Genomic DNA, 17,496 nt, shown 5'->3' with positions numbered 1-17,496 from the left:
CACCTCTTCTCACTTGCCTATTACATCCCCCTGGCTCCTCTCAGCCTTCCTTTATCCTACACTCTCCTCTCCTATCAGATTCCTTCTTCTCTAGCCCTTGACCTTTTCCACTCACCTCACTTCACCTATCACCTCCCAGCTAACCTCAGTCCCCTCCTCCCAGTTTTTTATTCTGGCATTATCCCCCTTTCTTCTCAGTCCTGGAGAAGGGTCTTGGCCCGAAATGCCGATTGTCTATTCATTTCTATAGATGCTGCCTGACCTGCTGAGTTCCTCAAGGGTTTTTTGTGTGTGTTGCTTTGTATTTCCAGCATCTGCAGACTTTCTAGAGTTTATACATTCAGTGGCCATTTATTATTAGGTACTGGAGACATCTAAAAATGTGGCCATCGAGTGTAGTTTGGCAAATGGTCACTTGTCATGGACAAAAAAGTCAGACCTTTCGCAGATTAGTAGACAACCATCAGGTTTAGCACTGTTCTTGCGGGAAGAAACATTAACAACAGGAAACCCAGGCTTGCTTTGTCATCCTTGTTTTTCCCCTTTGCTCGGATGTGTATTCTTCCTCTTCAGATCTCTGTGGTTTCAGCAAAGCATGATCAGCCTGACTGATCAGCCAATCAAGATCAGCCACAGATCTCAAGATCTGCGGCTTTAGGTGTTCGTCACCTTGCAAAATAGTATTAAAAAAAACTGTGGTCAGGATTAAATACTTGAAAGTACAAGGCATCATTTCTTGTCTGTTCTACGCATCTGCAAAATATTTCCTTATCCAGCATGGCTTGCATCAAAGCAAAGACAACAATCTGCAATCAAACAGAACAGCTGACCACCTGGACACAGGCGTGACCAAACCCAAAATAATCCTCAAATCCTAAAGACCACCTAAAAAAGAAAAAAGCCCAAATAAAAGGCACATTATGGAAAGCATCTACCTATCTATCTATTTAGCCAATTTGCCACAACATTGTGAGCCAAATGACCTGTTCTTTTGCTGTACTGTTCTCTGGTCTATCCATCTATTACTATCTTTTTTTTCTTTCTCTCTTCCTTTCTTCTACCTGAACCTTCTGGCCAAGCTTGCTATATAAGATGTTGTCAGAGCCTTACTAAGGTCCATATAGACAAACTCTACCAATCTTACCAATCCCCTCAATCACCTCCAAAAAAAAACTCTGACTTGTGAAGCATGACCTACTCTGCACAAAAACCCACTAACACTGGACAACAAAGATTTTGCTTCCTGAGTGCTTTTGGGTGTATCTTACAGACTTTAAGCTGTCAATAACGAAAAATCAGAATGAAATTTCCCTATCTCACACTATTTTTTTTACACAATCACCTATATTTGTTATTTTAATTCATAATTCAAGTCAGAATAACTCACACCAAGATTAAGGAAAGTATTTTGTTGGTCCACAATCCAAACAGGTCATTGACAACAGGCAATTCAAAGAATTTCTTGTGGGACCAGAGAAAACTGCACAGAAGGTATTCAAGGATGTTGTTGTAAGTTTTCTTGGGTGACTACAGAGCACCAAACTACATGCTTCAAGCACACAAAACCATGAAGTGCAACATATCACTAATGATTCATTTTCTGCATTCCCATTTAGATTTCTTTCATGCAAATCTTGGCACTGTCAGTGACGAACATGGTGAAAGGTTTCACCAGGACATTGAGGTCATGGAGAAACAGTATCAGGGCAACTGGAATCCATCAATACTGGCTGATTATTGTTGGACACTTAAGCCAGAAGCCTCAGACACTGTGCACAAATGAAAATCATCAACAAAACAGTTTTAGCTTAGTGGAAATACTGCAAAGCATCAGCAATGTAATTAAAGGCACTATATTCAGAAGTTAATTTGTTTTTCCAAATTTCTATATGATACGAGTAGTCTGAAATTATATATGTGTTCAGTTTCAAGTGGTCTGTCATAAACATAAAACAATTCAGAGGAAACAACACTTCTGAAAAAAATTGTTATCCAATGTAATTAGTCTCTGGCTTTCCAAATTAACATAACTCATGCACCTCAGAACCTTCTTCAACAACTTTCCTACTACAGTACTACAGCAGACTGGTGGAGTGGAGATAAGTCTCCACCAAAGGGCGTGTGAGGTGCTCCTTCCATCCGCTAGCCTGCAGATCACGCCTGGGCAAAGTGCAGCACCTGATTAGTCCCGAAATCCCATTCCCCCTATCAGGGTCACATAAAACCATGGGAGTAGGTGGTGGATGGTTGCATGAGCAGCCGATTTGTATCACAAGACCGGGTTTTGTGACTCCAGGCAGACAATTGCTGAAGAGCATTGTATAGTCACTGCACAGAAGAAAGTAATGGCAAATCCCTTCCGTAGAAAAAATTTGCCAAGATTAATCATGGTCATGGAAAGACCATGATCACCCATGTCATACGACACAGCACATCATGAATGAACGATTATCATGATATGATTGGTGATTTATAATGTAAATAAGGAATTTGAACATCCACAAGGTTACCAATTGGTCAATATTTGTATCTAATTAGTCAATGTCTATAAAAACAGTATTTTTTTGTGCAACATTCAGAATAGCTTGGGCACTGGCCTCCATACCATCCAAGACATCTTCAAGGAATGTTGCCTCTAAAAGGCAGCGCCATCATTGAAGACTGCCCTCTTGCCGTCTTCTCATTGCTACAATCAGAAAGAAGCCAGAATCCTGAAGACATGCACTCAGCGATTCAGGAACTGCTTCTTCCCCTCTGCTATCAGATTTCTGAATGGACAATGGACAATGAACGCTACCTCATTACTTTTTTATTTCCATTTTTTTCACTAATAATTTAACTATTATTATATTTATTGTAATTCACAGTTTTTTCTTATTTATTATGTTACGCACTGTACAGCTGCCTCAAAATTAACAAACTTCAGAACAAATGCTGGTGATATTAAACCTGATTCTGATAGTGGCTAGGCTTATGTCCTGGCATACAAGTGTGATTGAGGAACGCGTGCAAGTTGTCAGAGTCCAGTTAATCTGCAACAACAAATCATTCTATAATCTCGCCAGGTGATACAGCACTTTTTTTTTTTGCAGCAAGGTTCTCAGAGGGGTTAACTGGTAACATCATGGAACAACAGGATGTGCCAGAGAGTTGCGTTCAGATGCCAATCACTATGTTGCTCCCCCAGTCAGTCAGCTTCCAAACTGTACATCACCTAACCCAGGCTGGCTTCCTGCTGGCTGTGCACATCAGCCTTGAGGCTGCGAGCTGCAACACCCACGGCTTTTTCCACAGGACAGCTTGCAAACAAGTGTTGCTACTTCATCATTATTGACTTGATGCTGTTAATGACAGGACGTCTGGAGTCTGCATCTCTGCCACTGGCCTGACACCGTCAATGACAGGCCCACAGGTACTGGCCCGACACCATCAGTGACAGGCCCACAGGTACTGGCCCGACACTGTCAGTGACACGTCCGTTGGTGTCTGTAGTGCTGGACTTGACCAGATATTGTTAACGACAAGGCTGCGGCTTTACTGCCTTCTGATCATCTGAATTGACAAAAAAAAGTGAACTAAAGAGGCCCATTTATTGTTAGTTTATACAACAATGCTATCTTGACCGTCTGTCACATAAAACTCCGATAGTTTTGGATATCCAAAGACTACACAATGGAATATGTTCTAGATTTATCCTCTAACTTCTATCAAGTTCAAGCTTATTGTCCTTCAACCATACATATATACGGCTAAAAGGAACTCTCTTCCTCAGGGGCCAAGGAGCCACACAGCACATATAGCCATACACAGCAGTTACGATATAGCACATATAATTCAGATTAAGCACAATACAGCTACAAAATAAAATTAACACAAGTCCCTGAGCAGCATAGGACTTTGTCCTGGAGCCATTGGAGCACAGTATTAATGGAAGAGCGGACTTGCACAGGGGTTAGAATTTTAACCTACATGGAACCCAGTGTGCTCTCTCACACCACTTCCAGTGCCTTCTCTGCTGGATGATGTAGCAGGCAGCACCACGATAGGCAAGCCTGAAAGACCTGGTCACAAACCCACAAACTACTACCTATTCATCTTGAATCGCAAGAATGTCACAATAAAGCTATTTAAAACAAAAAAAAAATCAGTTAAAAAAACCCTGCAATTTTAAAGTACTTTTCATTATTACCACTTACAAAGCTTCAGAATTCTGGCTTCTTCTCCATCCCTTCCCAGTCCGGACTAAGAGTCCCGGCCTGAAACATCGACTGTTTCTATCTTCCTAGGGAAACTGCCTCTTCAATTTTTCCAGCACTGTTGTGTGCATTGCTACTCTCCTACCTACAACAGGACAACGAGCTTGTCTTGGTTTGGAGGTTTGTTTGCCTCAGTGACCCAGAGAGCTATGTTGGCTGGAGTCAGGGCTTTATGCTATGTCTCTGTTTAGGGTCATCTATGCCATGCAGGTCAAAGGTAGAGGCCAGACTCAGAGTGATCCATGAGTCCTCCAGATTTGGGGGTTCAGCTCAGGGCTAGCAACCCAGGCTGGTAAAACAACAGCGAAGGATTTTTCTACATCTGAGTGGCCAAGGACAGATAGAGATGGAGGACTTTCACTGCTGCTCTAAACGTCAGTGGTGTGATGGGTAGTAAGTTAGTAAGCTCCTCTCCTGAAAAACAATGTGCCTTGACTGCTCTCCATGTGAGCTTGAATGCTGGGTCTGGAGGCAAAACAATTACAACAGGTGGCATAACAAGCCTTTTTCCTGTCACCACGTCAGGAACTTTCAGAGGTCACTTGGAAAAGAATCAGTATTTGCTGAGCTGGCTCAGTTCATGACAGGAGCCAAATCCGCAAATTCCTGCTCTTTGCGGCTAACACTACAATGGGTTCACATACTGAAAAAAAGTACAAAATAAAACATTGGGATCTCAGGGGTCCACATCCACAGATCCTCAAAGATGTCATGCAAGTTGATCGAGTTGTTAAGAAGGTTCAAAATTCAAGTTCAAAGTACATTTATTATCAAAGCATGAATAAATTACACAACCTTGAGATTAGTCTGCCTGGCATCAGTGGTTGCATAACTAGGACTTGTGATGTGCACCAGCTGTTCGTACGACCATCCACCACCTGATCCCATAGCTTCAAATGACCCTTATTTGGGGGGAGGGAGGGAGGAGCTAAACAGGTGCTACACCTTGCCTAACAGTAACCTGCAGGTTAGTGGAGGGAAGGAGATGTCCTTTGGTAGAGATGTATCTCCACCCTGCCACCCATATGATCTTACGAGGGTAGATTGAATGTGTTTTTGCTTTGGAGAAAGGGAGGATGAGAGGTGACTTGATAGAGGTATACACAAAACGATAAGAGGCATTAATTGAGTGGACAGCCAGAGACTTTTCCCGGGGTGGAAATGGCTAATATGAGGGAGCATGATTTTAAGGTGACTGAAGGAAGGTATAAATGGGGATGTTAAAGGGGAGCTTGATTTTTACACAGAGTAGCAGGTGGGTGGAAGATGCTGCCAGGGGGACTGGTTGAGGCAGACAGATTAGAGATTTATGCAACTCTTAGACTGTACATAGGTAGCAGAAAAATGGAGAACTACGTGGGAGTGAAGATTTAGATTGAACTTAGAGAAGGTTAAAAGGTCAGCACAGCTTCCTACGCCGAAGGACCTGCATCCACAGAGATCTTTGCTCTCTGTTTTAATCATCAATTCCTTAAATTGCAGTCACAGAAACCTAACCCTCAGCATTCACACCAACCCCTGAAAGAAGCTACAGGCTGTGATTGTAGCATATGCCTATGCTCAGCTTTCTAAGCAAGTGCTGTGTAGTGGCTTCTACACAGCACAGAGCAGGCTATCAGTGCAGGTTTTGTCTGTACGGCTTGGCCCAAAGCCAACAGTCCTGCTTTGGTCCATATCACAACACACAGGGTCTTTCAATAGTCCGTCCATCTGGTCTTTTGTGTGAAAATCCCGTGTCCTTGCTCCTGGCTGGTTCTCTGCCTCACATGTCTGGGCAAGAACCCCTGTGACAGATTGCCGTGGCTGAGGCATTGTTACAACTCTTTATTCCACTGGGTGCTGGCAACAAGGCGACTTGGAGAAACCTAGAATCCCAATGGATGACACTGTGCTCTTTGTGCTCTAGACACACCCACACACACACACACACACCCAAGATCGATATACTTGATATATTTAAAGCACTTAAAGCTCTTACAGTTTGGATCAGATTAAAACTGCTTGACAATGACTGAGAGGGACTTGTTATTTTAAGCGTTGTCAATCAGTCTGGCTCACAATGCACCCTTTGCTTCAAATTCTCTGCCATATTTTAACTACATGATCTACAATAACAGTAAGATATATTATTGACAGAGAGCCACACACACAAAATGCAGGAGGAACTCTGCAGGTCAGGCAGCATCTGTGGAAATGAATAAACAGTCGATATTCTGGGCCAAGGCCCGTCTTCAGGACAGAAAGCTGGACTGTGGAGATGCCAGTCTTCAGATAAAATATCAAATATAAAACTGCTTCTTCCTTCAAAGCTACCATCTTCTGCTTCCCTCTGAAAAGTTCCATGGAGATTAAAAGCACTTTATATAAAAACAGGAGATTGCCGCTGAGGGGGAAAATGGATCGGCCATAATGAAATGGTTTAGAAGACTTGATGAACCGAATGGCCTAGTTCTGCCCCTATATCTTATGGTCTTATAGTCACATTTATAGACAGTAGGCTAGCATAGAACAGTATAAAACCCTTCAGCTCACAATGTTGTGCTGACCTTTTAACCTACTCCAAGATCAATCTAACCCTTCCCTCCTACAGGAATCCAACTGCTATTAGCAAACATTTAACAAAACTATAGTGCAAGGATAAAACCACTATTGACAAACATTAACAAACCTACAGTGTTTAATTCGTACAGACACCTTACATGCTGCAAGCTCACAAAGAGTTCAGATTTTTAGCTTTTTACAAAAATTATTACACCACAACACACTGTACGCTACATCCCCTCACCAATGGTTGGGTTTTGTTGTTTGGAGAATGTTATTAATGCCTGGCATTCAAGAACAACTGCAGAGTTGAAGAGTTGGTGGGGATAGTTCCACTACGAGAGTTTGAAGAGGTTTCTGAATGCATCAGGCATGGTGTCTCTTTTGAGCTCAAGAACTGTGAGGTAATGTTCCAACTCAATAAAACCCTAATTAAATCACACTTAGAATATTGTGTTCAGTTCTTTTCGGCTCATGATAGGAAGGATGTGGAAGCTTTGGAGAAGGTGCAGAGGAGATTTACCAGGATGCTGCCTGGATTAGAGAGCATAACTTATGATGATAAGTTGAATGAGCAAAGAAAGATGAGTGGCTCAGTAGTGGGTAAGTTGATGGAGAAGATCCCGAGAGGCAGGATTTATGAACATTTGGAGAGGTATAGTATGATTAGGAATAGTCAGCATGGCTTTGTCAAGGGCAGATTGTGCCTTAAGGCTGATTGATAAGTGTGCGTACGGACTACACCGCAGTCTACGTCGTAGCCCTGATTTTCACTTCTGTGTCGCTCTACGCCGTAGCGAGCATGCGTTGGTGTGCGCCAAAACACTAGTTGGCGGTGGGGTTTCTATGCCACTGTGTTGAGTTTCTTCGTGAGAGACATGAACGAGGAAATGCATTTCACATTTCATATTTTCGCATGTCGGCAGGTAGATTTGACGATTTGGTTCATCTATTTCGCATTGGTGTACGCACAGCCTACAGACATGGCGGAGAAGAAGCAACCAGAAATGCGTAGGAGGAAATGTGATGCTACCAAGCGGACTAATCACAGTTGTTGCAGTCTGCGTCACCACGACGCACGGTAACTTTTCTGGAGAGGAACACGTCAGCCTGCTGTGTAGGGTTCAGCATAGGTAAGGCGTAGGGTATGCAATGTCTATGGCGCAGATGCAATGCATAAATCAGCCTTTACGAGCCTGACTGAATTTTTTGAGTAAACACAAAGTACACTGCAGTTGCTGTGGTCAAATCAAGACGTACAAAAAGGCTGGATGAACTCAGCAGGTCGGACAGCATCCGTTGAAAGGAGCAGTCAACGTTTCGGGCTGAAACCCTTCATCAGGACTGAAGGAGGAGGGAGCAGAGGCCCTATAAAGAAGGTGGGGAGAGGGTGGAAGGTGCCAGGTGAAAAACCAATCAGAGGAAAGATCAAGGGGTGGGGGAGGGGAATCAGGGAGTTTTGAGGGTTTTGAGGGATTTATGTAGACCCCAAGATCCCTCTGTTCCTCTATACTGCCAGCGAAAGTGGTAGATGTGGGTCAACTGCAGCATTTAAGAGAAGTTTGGGTAGCTACTTAGATGCGAAGGAGATGAAGGGCCATGGTCTGGGAAAAAGAGTAGACAGGGAGTATCTATCTATGCCTCTCATAATCATATAAACCTCTAACAGATTTCCCCTCAGCCTCCAACACTCCAGAGAAAACAACCGTTTGTTCTACCTCTCGTGATAATCTAGGCAGCATCCTGGTAAACCCCTTCTGCACCCTCTCCAAAGCCTCAACATCCTTCCTATAATGAAGTAACCAGAACTGTATGCAATGTATGCCTAACCAACGTTTTATAAAGTTGTGACATAACTTCATAACTTTTGAACTCAATGTCCTGATAAGGCGAGCATGCCATATGCCTTCCTAAACACCCTGTCAACCTGTGTAGCCACTTTCAAGGAGCTATAAACTTGGACCCCCAAGATCCCTCTGGTCTTGTCCTTAACAGTGTACTGTCTCCTCACATTTGCCTTACCACAGTGCAATACCTCACATTTGGCTGGGTTAAAACTCGAGTTAAAATCGCTATTTCTCTGTCCTTATCTGCAACTGATCTGTATCGTGCTGTATTCTTTGCCAGTCTTCTACACTATCCACAACTCCACCAACCTTGGTATTCAGTACGAACTTACTAAGCTGCCCATTTACATTTTCATCCAGGTCATTTATGTACAGTACATCACAAACAGCTCCATCATGGGTACTACCCTCCTAAAGGTGGTGTCCATCATTAAGGACTTCCACCACCCAGGACATGCTTGTTCTCATTGTTACCATCAGGAAGGAGGAATGGGAGCCTAAAGGGACACACATGACCATTCAGGAACAGCTTATTTCCCTCTGCCATCTAATTTCTGAATGGACAGTGAAACCATAAACACTACCTCACTACTTTTTTTATTTCTGCTTTGCACTATTTATTTAACTATTCGATATATATTTACTTAGACCACTTCAAAATGGCGGCATGACGCAGCGCGCTGTGGCCACTCCAGGAATGAATATTTGTTATCTGTAAGTAGGGGTTGTGTACAGTCCTGATTTGATGGAGACGGACGTGTGAAGCACGGAGGAACATCTGGTGGAACTTCTGACATGCCTGTTTCGCTGCCGCTGCTACTGTGCGATCGAGAAATCTCCAGGAGGAAGGCCCCGAATCCTCTGCTTCGCCTGTTGCTTGGCGGCTGGTGCCAGGGTTGAAGTGCTCGGCAGAGATAGTGCTCGGTGTCGGAGGCTCGAAGTTTTCGGACGGACTCGGAGTTGGCTGTGGTCGGAGCTCCCAAAATGCCGTATCGGCAAGCTGCGGCGCTGCAGGTTCACGGCAGGAAGAGTTTTTCTTCCTTCTACCGTCTGTGTGAGATGATGGGCTGTCAGGACTTTGTGACTTTCTTTTAAACCGTGCATGGACTGCTCTTTATCAGATTACGGTATTGCTTGGCACTATTGAAACTATGTGTTATAATGATCAAACATGAGGAAATCTGCAGATGCTGGAAATTCAAACAACAGCACACACAAAATGCTGGTAGAACACAGCAGGCCAGGCAGCATCGATAGGGAGAAGCGCTGTCGACGTTTCGGGCCGAGACCCTTCGTCAGGACTAACCAAAAGGAAAGACAGTAAGAGATTTGAAAGTAGTGGGGGGAGGGGGAAGTGCGAAATGATAGGAGAAGACCGGAGGGGGTGGGATGAAGCTAAGAGCTGGAAAGGTGATTGGCAAAAGTGATACAGAGCTGGAGAAGGGAAAGGATCATGGGACTGGAAGCCTCAGGAGAAAGAAAGGGGCCAGGGAGGAGCACCAGAGGGAGATGGAGAACAAGCAAACAACTAAATATGTCAGGGATGGGGTAAGAAGTGGAGGAGGGGCATTAACGGAAGTTAGAGAAGTCAATGATCATGCCATCTGGCTGGAAGCTACCCAGCCAGTATATAAGGTGTTGTTCCTTCAACCTGAGTTTGGATTCATTTTGACAATAGAATATTGGATAGACATATCAGAATGGGAATGGGAATGGGACGTGGAATTAAAATGTGTGGCCACTGGGAGATCCTGCTTTTTCTGGCGGACCGAGCGTAGGTGTTTAGCGAAACAGTCTCTCAGTCTGCGTCGGGTCTCACCAATATATAAAAGTTATAATTATGTGGTCTTTGTCAGTTAGCCTTTTATCAATTATGGTATTGTCTGCACTGTTGAAACTATATGTAACTATGTGGTTTTGTGCAGGTCTTGTAGCTTTAGGTTTGTCTGATGGGTTTGTAGTTCCTTTCTGGGGAGCGTGCTAAAACAGTAGCGTGATATCAATACGCAGCAGCCTCTCCAGACTCTGGACTGGGGATTACCAAATGTTATATGGTTTTTCTTGTGTGGTCTGTTTTGTGCTTTTTTATAATATCATTCCGAAGAATGTTGTCTCATTTTTTAACTGCATTGTATTTGTGGTTTATAAATGACAATAAACTGAATCTGAAATACTTACTGTAATTCACAGGTCTCCCCCCCGAAATTATAAATTGCATTGTACTGCTGCTGCAAAGACAACAAATTTCACGACACATGCTGGTGATATTAAGCTTGATTCTGATGGTTGAAGGGTAATAACTGTTCATGAATTCCCCGATCAGGGTCAAATGTAGTCACGGGAGCAGGTGGTGTAGGAAATTTAAAAAAATATTTTCCATCAACCACTGGAGAAGAATTTGAATCCACAGTGGAACAATCATCTTGGCTCATCATTAGTTGAAGTGAACAAGGGCAACGGGAAAGTGCAATATTCACTGACCATCAGGTGTTATGAGAAAGAAGGCAGCTGTATAAACTCATCCAAAAAAATAAGCACAAGGTCTTGTTCAATGCTGTTTTTGTGAAATTTCAGCAGTCCTTTATTTTTGATACAGGTGGTGTTTTGGTCAGATTGACGTGGGAGTCATTTCCAAGTGTTTGTACAGAGGGAAGCAGTGATGCTGGGTTGGAGCAGGTGGGACAGCGAGGGTCGGTGTCCGTACAGATGAACAACTAAGTAGCAATGACAATGGAAAAACTAGCTGCTGTGGCAGGAAACTGGGCTTCAGCTATTTATAATTAATCCTTAGAGCAAGGACTGAAAATAAACCAGTACGTTTTCAACAAAATATTGCGGAAACAAACACTTGGAGAGAAGATATTAGGGAAAGCAATCACAGATGCAGAAACTTTACTACAGAATCGAAGAAGCTTATTGCAAAGAGTGCGGTCACTGATTCATTAACCTGCTTGAGAGGGGGAAAAAGGACAACAAAGGCCTGTGGAATTCGTTTCCACGGATGGCTGTGGAGGCCAAGTTACTGGGCATGTTTAAGGCATGAGAAGATTCTTTATTGGTCAGGGCATGAAGAGATATGGGGAGAAGGCAGGAGATTGGGGCTGAAAGGAAAAATGTATCAGCCGTAATGAAATGGAGCAGACTCGATGAGCCAAATGGCCTAATGCTGCTCCCATATTTCATGGTCTTAATTGTTGTCTTAAAATAAATGAAGCATTTCACACATGCTGAAGTTTCAAAATGCAAAGTACATAGTTTATACAACTTGAGATTTGTCTCCTGACAGGTTGCCGTAAAACAAAGAAACCAAAAAGAAGCCATCAAAAAAGGACCGTCAAACACCCAGTGTAGGGGAGAGGACGAGGATGGCGAGGGCGAGGGAGAATGTGCAAACAATAAAAGCAAGCACACAGCATTCAGAACTGAAGCTCACAAAAGTCAGGCATCCACTAGTTGCAGGCCACAGCCTCTGTCCGGCACAGAGACTAGCAATTTCTGTGGAGCAGCAATCGAACTGGACTGTCCCTCGCCTCCAACCCCGGCACTTAAATCTGACTTGTATAACTGTAGCATGGAAGGCATCGTATAATTCAACATCATTAGGTCAGATACGGCCAACTTGAGCACAATCAATAGCCCAGAGACTAAACCTAAAGCAGCTGTTTTCAAAACAAACGTCATTAGTGCCAACCATCTTCACCCCCCTTCAAAGCTCACTTTAGATCAGAGGTCCCCAAACTTTTTTATGCCATGGACCCCTACCATTAACTGACGGGTCTGTGAACCCCAAGTTGCGAACTGCTCGTTTAGATCAGAATCAGGTTTAACAACACTGGCATATGTCATGAAATTTGTTAACTTTTCGGCAGTAGTACAATGCAATACATAATAATAGAAAGAAACTATGAATTACAGAGAAAATACATATATTAAATTAAGCAAGTAGTGCAAAAATAGAAATAAACAAAAGTAGTGAGGTAGTGTTCGTGGGCTCAATGTCCATTCAGAAATCGGATGGTAGAGGGGAAGACCATATCAATCGTTGAGTGTGGGACTTCAGGCTTCTGTACTTCCTTCCTGATGGTTCCAATGAGAACAAGGCATGACCTGTGTTATGAGGGTCCTTAATGATGGACAGCACCTTTTTTAAGGCATCGCTCCTTGAAGATGCCCTGGATACCATGGAGGACAGAGCTAATGATGGAGATGACTAAATTTACAATTCACTGCCGCCTTCTTCAATTCTGCGCTGTAGCCCAGCCATACCAGACAGTGATGCAGCCGGTTAGAATGCTGTCCACTGTACATCTGCAGAAATTTGCAAGTGTTTTGGTGACATACCAAATCTCCTCAAACTTCTAATGAAATATAGCTGCAGATGTGCCTTCTTTGTTGGGTTCGGGATAGATCCTCAGAGATATTGACACTCAGGAACTTTATTGCTCACTCTTTCCACAATGGATTCAATTCTCCACTCATTAATGAATATCTGTTTTGAAATATATTGCAGATTTAATTGTTTTATATCATCACTGAGATTCAGCAATTGCTCTTCTGTCTGATGAAACTGTTGACTCTTTCGGGTTGTTGGTGTGTCATATACAGAGGTGATCTCTGCCCAAGGTTTTTCTGAGCCAGTAACGGGAGATTATCATGAACAATGCCCTTGTCAAACTGATAATGCTACCACCCAGACATTTCTGAGCAATAGCCACTATTTATAGATCAGACATCCCTCACTCAACCTTTGTGCCACATCAGTTAACAGTCTCTGCAGTAGCCTCATAAAACAGATGCCACAACCACTGGTTTGCTAGTATTGTTCAAAGAGCAGCATGCCAAAATCTTCTCACTGCCTCAGTAAAGCAGTTAGCATAATCAAAGGGCTCACTCCCCTGGACGTTCTTTCTTCTATCAGGCAGAAGATACAAAAGTCTGAAAGCATGTATCAGCAGGCTCAAAGATACAGTCATAGGAAATTACAGCACTGAAATTCACTTGCAATAAATTACAGATCTGTGCTCCCAGATCCCTTTCCTCAACATGCATTGTGTAAGACCGACCCTGATTTGTCCTACTGAAGTGCAAAATCTCGCACTTGTTTGTATTAAATTCCACCTGTCATTTTTCAACCCATTATTCCAGCTGATCTAGATCACACTGCAAGCCATGATATAGTCTTTCTCGCTGTCTGCTCCATCCTTAATCTCGGTGTCATCTGCAAACTTGCTGATCCAGTTAACCACATTATCATGTCCTCTTCCAATATGTAGAAGATTCAGAAGTATGAAGGCATGTATCACCAGGCTCAAAGAAATCTTCTACTCCTATCAAAGAGTTCTCCAGTACAATAAATTGGCCTTTTAGCATCACAATCTATCTCGTTATGATCTTGCATCTGATTGTCTATGTTAGGGTGTTTTTTTCGGGTTCAGCACATATAGCAAATAATTTCAATGACTAACTTCAGCCACTAATCTTCAGATCTGAATAAAGACTGTAGATTAAATTGAAAATGCAGCTCTGAATGATGGGTTCCTAAGAGCTACAGTTAATTGGAAGACCAGACAATGCTGATTTAAGATTCATTTGGGTGACTCATGAGTATATGAAGCAGAAGGTGTGAAGGCTGTATGTAGATCAAAGGAAACACTGTGGATGCATTGCAAAAATATGGAATTGTCCTTTGATCTTTAACATATAAGATGTCAAGTAACATTGGGTCAAGCAGGCCTTGTCCTCCAAAAGGGTCTCAATATACTGCCTGCTGCATCTCATTTTGTTGAACAAAAATACTATTTGATATCAACCTGCTACTTCTCTATGGTGACTTTGTTCATGCGACACCAGACTACCTGCACTGCACTTTCTCTGTAGCTGTTACACTTTATCCTGCATTCTGTTACTGTTTTACCTTGTTCTACCCCAATGCACTGTGTAATGAATAGAAATGTATGCAAGACAAGCTTTACACTTTATCTTGGTCCATGTGACAATAACAAATGCAATTCCAATATTAAATAAAAAAAAGGCACCACAAGGGGGTTAAGTGTCGCACTATAAAGTACATGAAAGATTCAGACTACAGCACCTGCACGCAACTCAGAAGGACTGGAAGTTTAAAAAACTACCCAGTTACACAGTGCACAGGCTGCCCCTTTACCTTGAAGTAGGAAATAATCGCTTGGGGTTCGTTTCAGAGAGGAAGCTTTCTCGTTGCTCCAATCCACTTCTAGAGCCTCTTTGAGGTGGCAAAAATTCACTGTCTGCATCAAGAAAAACAAGGAAAGCAGAAATCAAGCTCAGGAACATAATGAGACAAATTGATACCTCCAAAACAGTAAGACATAGGAGCAGAACAAGGCCATTTGGCCCATCGAGTCTACTCTGCCATTCAAACATGGCAGATTCTTTTTGTACCCCTCCTCAGCCCCACTGCCCCGCCTTCTCCCTGTAACTTTTGACACCTCACATCCCTGTTCTCGTATTCTAGATCTCTTGAAATGAATGCTAACGTTGCACTTGCCTTCCTCACCACTGACTCTACCTGCAAGTTGACCTTTACAGTGCCTATAAAAAGTATTCAGCCTCCTTGGAAGTTTTCATGCTTTATTGTGGATTTAGTTGTATTTAGTAGTTGCACCTTTGGCAGCATTTACAGCTTTGAGTCTGTGTGGATAGGTCTCTGTCAGCTTTGCACATCTGGACACTGCAAGTTTTTCCCATTCTTCTTTACAAAACTACTCAAGCTCTGTCAGATTGTATGGGGATTATGAATGAACAGCCCTTTTCAAGTCTAGCCACAAATTACCAACTGGATTGAGGTCTGGTCTCTGACTTGGCCACCCCAGAATATTAACATTGTTGTTTTTAAGCCAGTCCTGTGTAATTTTATACTGTATTTTATACTTGGAGTCATTGTCTTGCTGGAAAACAAATCTTCTCCCAAGTCACAGTACATTTGCAGTCTGAATCAGGTTTTCCTCCAGGATTTCCCAGTATTTTGCTGCATTCATTTTACCCTCTACCTTCACAAGCCTTCCAGGACCTGCTGCAGTGAAGCGTCCCCACAGCGTGATGCAGCCACCACCGTGCTTCACGGTAGGGATGGAGTGTATTTGAAGACGTGCAGTGTTTCGCTTACGCCGAACATAGTGTTTAGTCTGATGGCCAAAAAGCTCAATTTTAGCTTCATCAGACCACAGAATGTTCTTCCAGCTGACTTCAGAGTCTCCACATGCCGAGATGTGAGCTTTTTATCAACAGTGGGTTTCTCTTTGCCACTCTCCCATAAAGCTGCAACTGGTGAAGCACCCGTTCTACGTGCAGTTTCTCCCATCTCAGCCACTCAAACCTGTAATTCCTCCAGAGTTGTCACAGGTCTCTTGGTGGCCTCCCTCACTAGTCCCCTTCTTTCACGGTCACTCAATTTTTGAGGACAGCCTGCTCTAGGCAGATTTACAGCCGTGCCATATTCTTTCCATTCCTTGATGATTGACTTAACTATACTCCAGGGGATATTCAGTGATTTGAAAATTTTCTTGTATCCATCTCGACTTGTGCTTTTCAATAACCTTTTCATGGAGTTGCTTGGAAACACTTCATGGTACTCCACATTTGTCTTCATGGTATAGATTTTGCCAGGATACTGACTTACCAGCAGTTGAACCCTCCAGATACAAGTGTATTTTTCCTGCAGTGAATTGAAACACCATGACTGCACATGGGTGATCCCCATTTAACTAATTATGTGACTTCTGAAACCTATTGGCCGCATCAGTTATGATTTTGTGTTTAAATTTAAAAGGGGGAGGGTGAATACTTATGCAATCAATTACTTATTGCTTTATATTTGTAATTAATTTAGATCACTTTGACATGAGTTTTTTTTTCTGTTGATCAGTGCCAAAAAAAAGCCAAATTAAATCTACTGTGATTCAATGTTGTGAAACAATAAAACATGAGAAGCTCTATTTCCATCTTTAATATCTTCATTTTTCCCTTTCTGGATTCTTTTGAAGACTCTGACCTGGAGTTCCACTCTGACTTCGGTTCTTTGTGGGAAAGGGACCCTCTCTCGGGGTTTCACAACCGGCCGCTGTTCGGCACGCCAAGGGCTCAGCCTAAGAGTCCGGGTTGGATTTGGAAGCCTAGGATCTCGGACAGATCAAGGGTTGGTGTCACGGCAGGAGACCTGTGTGTCGTCGGGGGAATCGAAACATCTACGGTTGTGTGCCTGGAGACCCGAGATCTTTGGGCACAGAGCTCGAAAAAAGTGACATAACGGACCTTCAGCATCATAAACCAGCTAGTTGTTTGTTATGTCTCTCTGCTTGCTGGTAAAACAGTGACACCTCCTTCTCTCTTATTAGGGAGAGAGCGTGCCGTGGTATGTCGCATACCAGGTGAAATGCGATGTCTTTGGAGTAACTGCAAGTCTGTGTCTTTGCTGTTGTTTTGCTGAGTGCTCTGTGGTGGGTGCCGATGTTTATTTTTGCTTGTGGGGGTAAGGGGATTGTTGCTTTCTGCTGCTTATGCACAGGAGGAAGGAGAGCTGGGAGGGTCTTTGGGCATTTAACTGTTGTTCATTCTTTGGGGGTACTCTTTTTGTGGATGTTTTGCGAAGAAAAAGCATTTCAGGATGTATATTGTATACATTTCTCTGAAACTAAATTGGACCTTTGAATCTTTGTACTCTCAGGGTGAGGGGCTGAATACCTTTTATAGGCCACGTAGGTTGTTCTGCACAAGGACTCCCAAGTTTCTTTACATTCCAGATTTTTGGATATCATCTGTGTTTAGAAAATAGTCTGCACATTTATTTCTTCTACCGAAGTGTATGACCATGCACT

At 43.0% G+C, this 17,496-nt stretch overlaps 1 protein-coding gene across 1 annotated transcript in view; it reads right to left on the bottom strand.

The window, feature by feature from the left end:
- sae1 (SUMO1 activating enzyme subunit 1) overlaps nt 1-17,496 on the bottom strand; it is a 209,580-nt gene that overhangs the window by 68,996 nt on the left and 123,088 nt on the right. The window contains exon 6 of the mRNA XM_059985018.1: nt 14,808-14,910. Within this exon, the coding sequence (XP_059841001.1) occupies nt 14,808-14,910 (103 nt within the window). The remainder of the gene's footprint in view (nt 1-14,807; nt 14,911-17,496) is intronic.

This window comes from Hypanus sabinus, chromosome 11 (assembly GCF_030144855.1).
Source record: "Hypanus sabinus isolate sHypSab1 chromosome 11, sHypSab1.hap1, whole genome shotgun sequence".
Classification (NCBI taxonomy): Eukaryota; Metazoa; Chordata; class Chondrichthyes; order Myliobatiformes; family Dasyatidae; genus Hypanus; species Hypanus sabinus.
The sequence above is the reverse complement of the archived record's forward strand: the minus strand, read 5'-3'. Positions and strand labels throughout refer to the sequence as shown.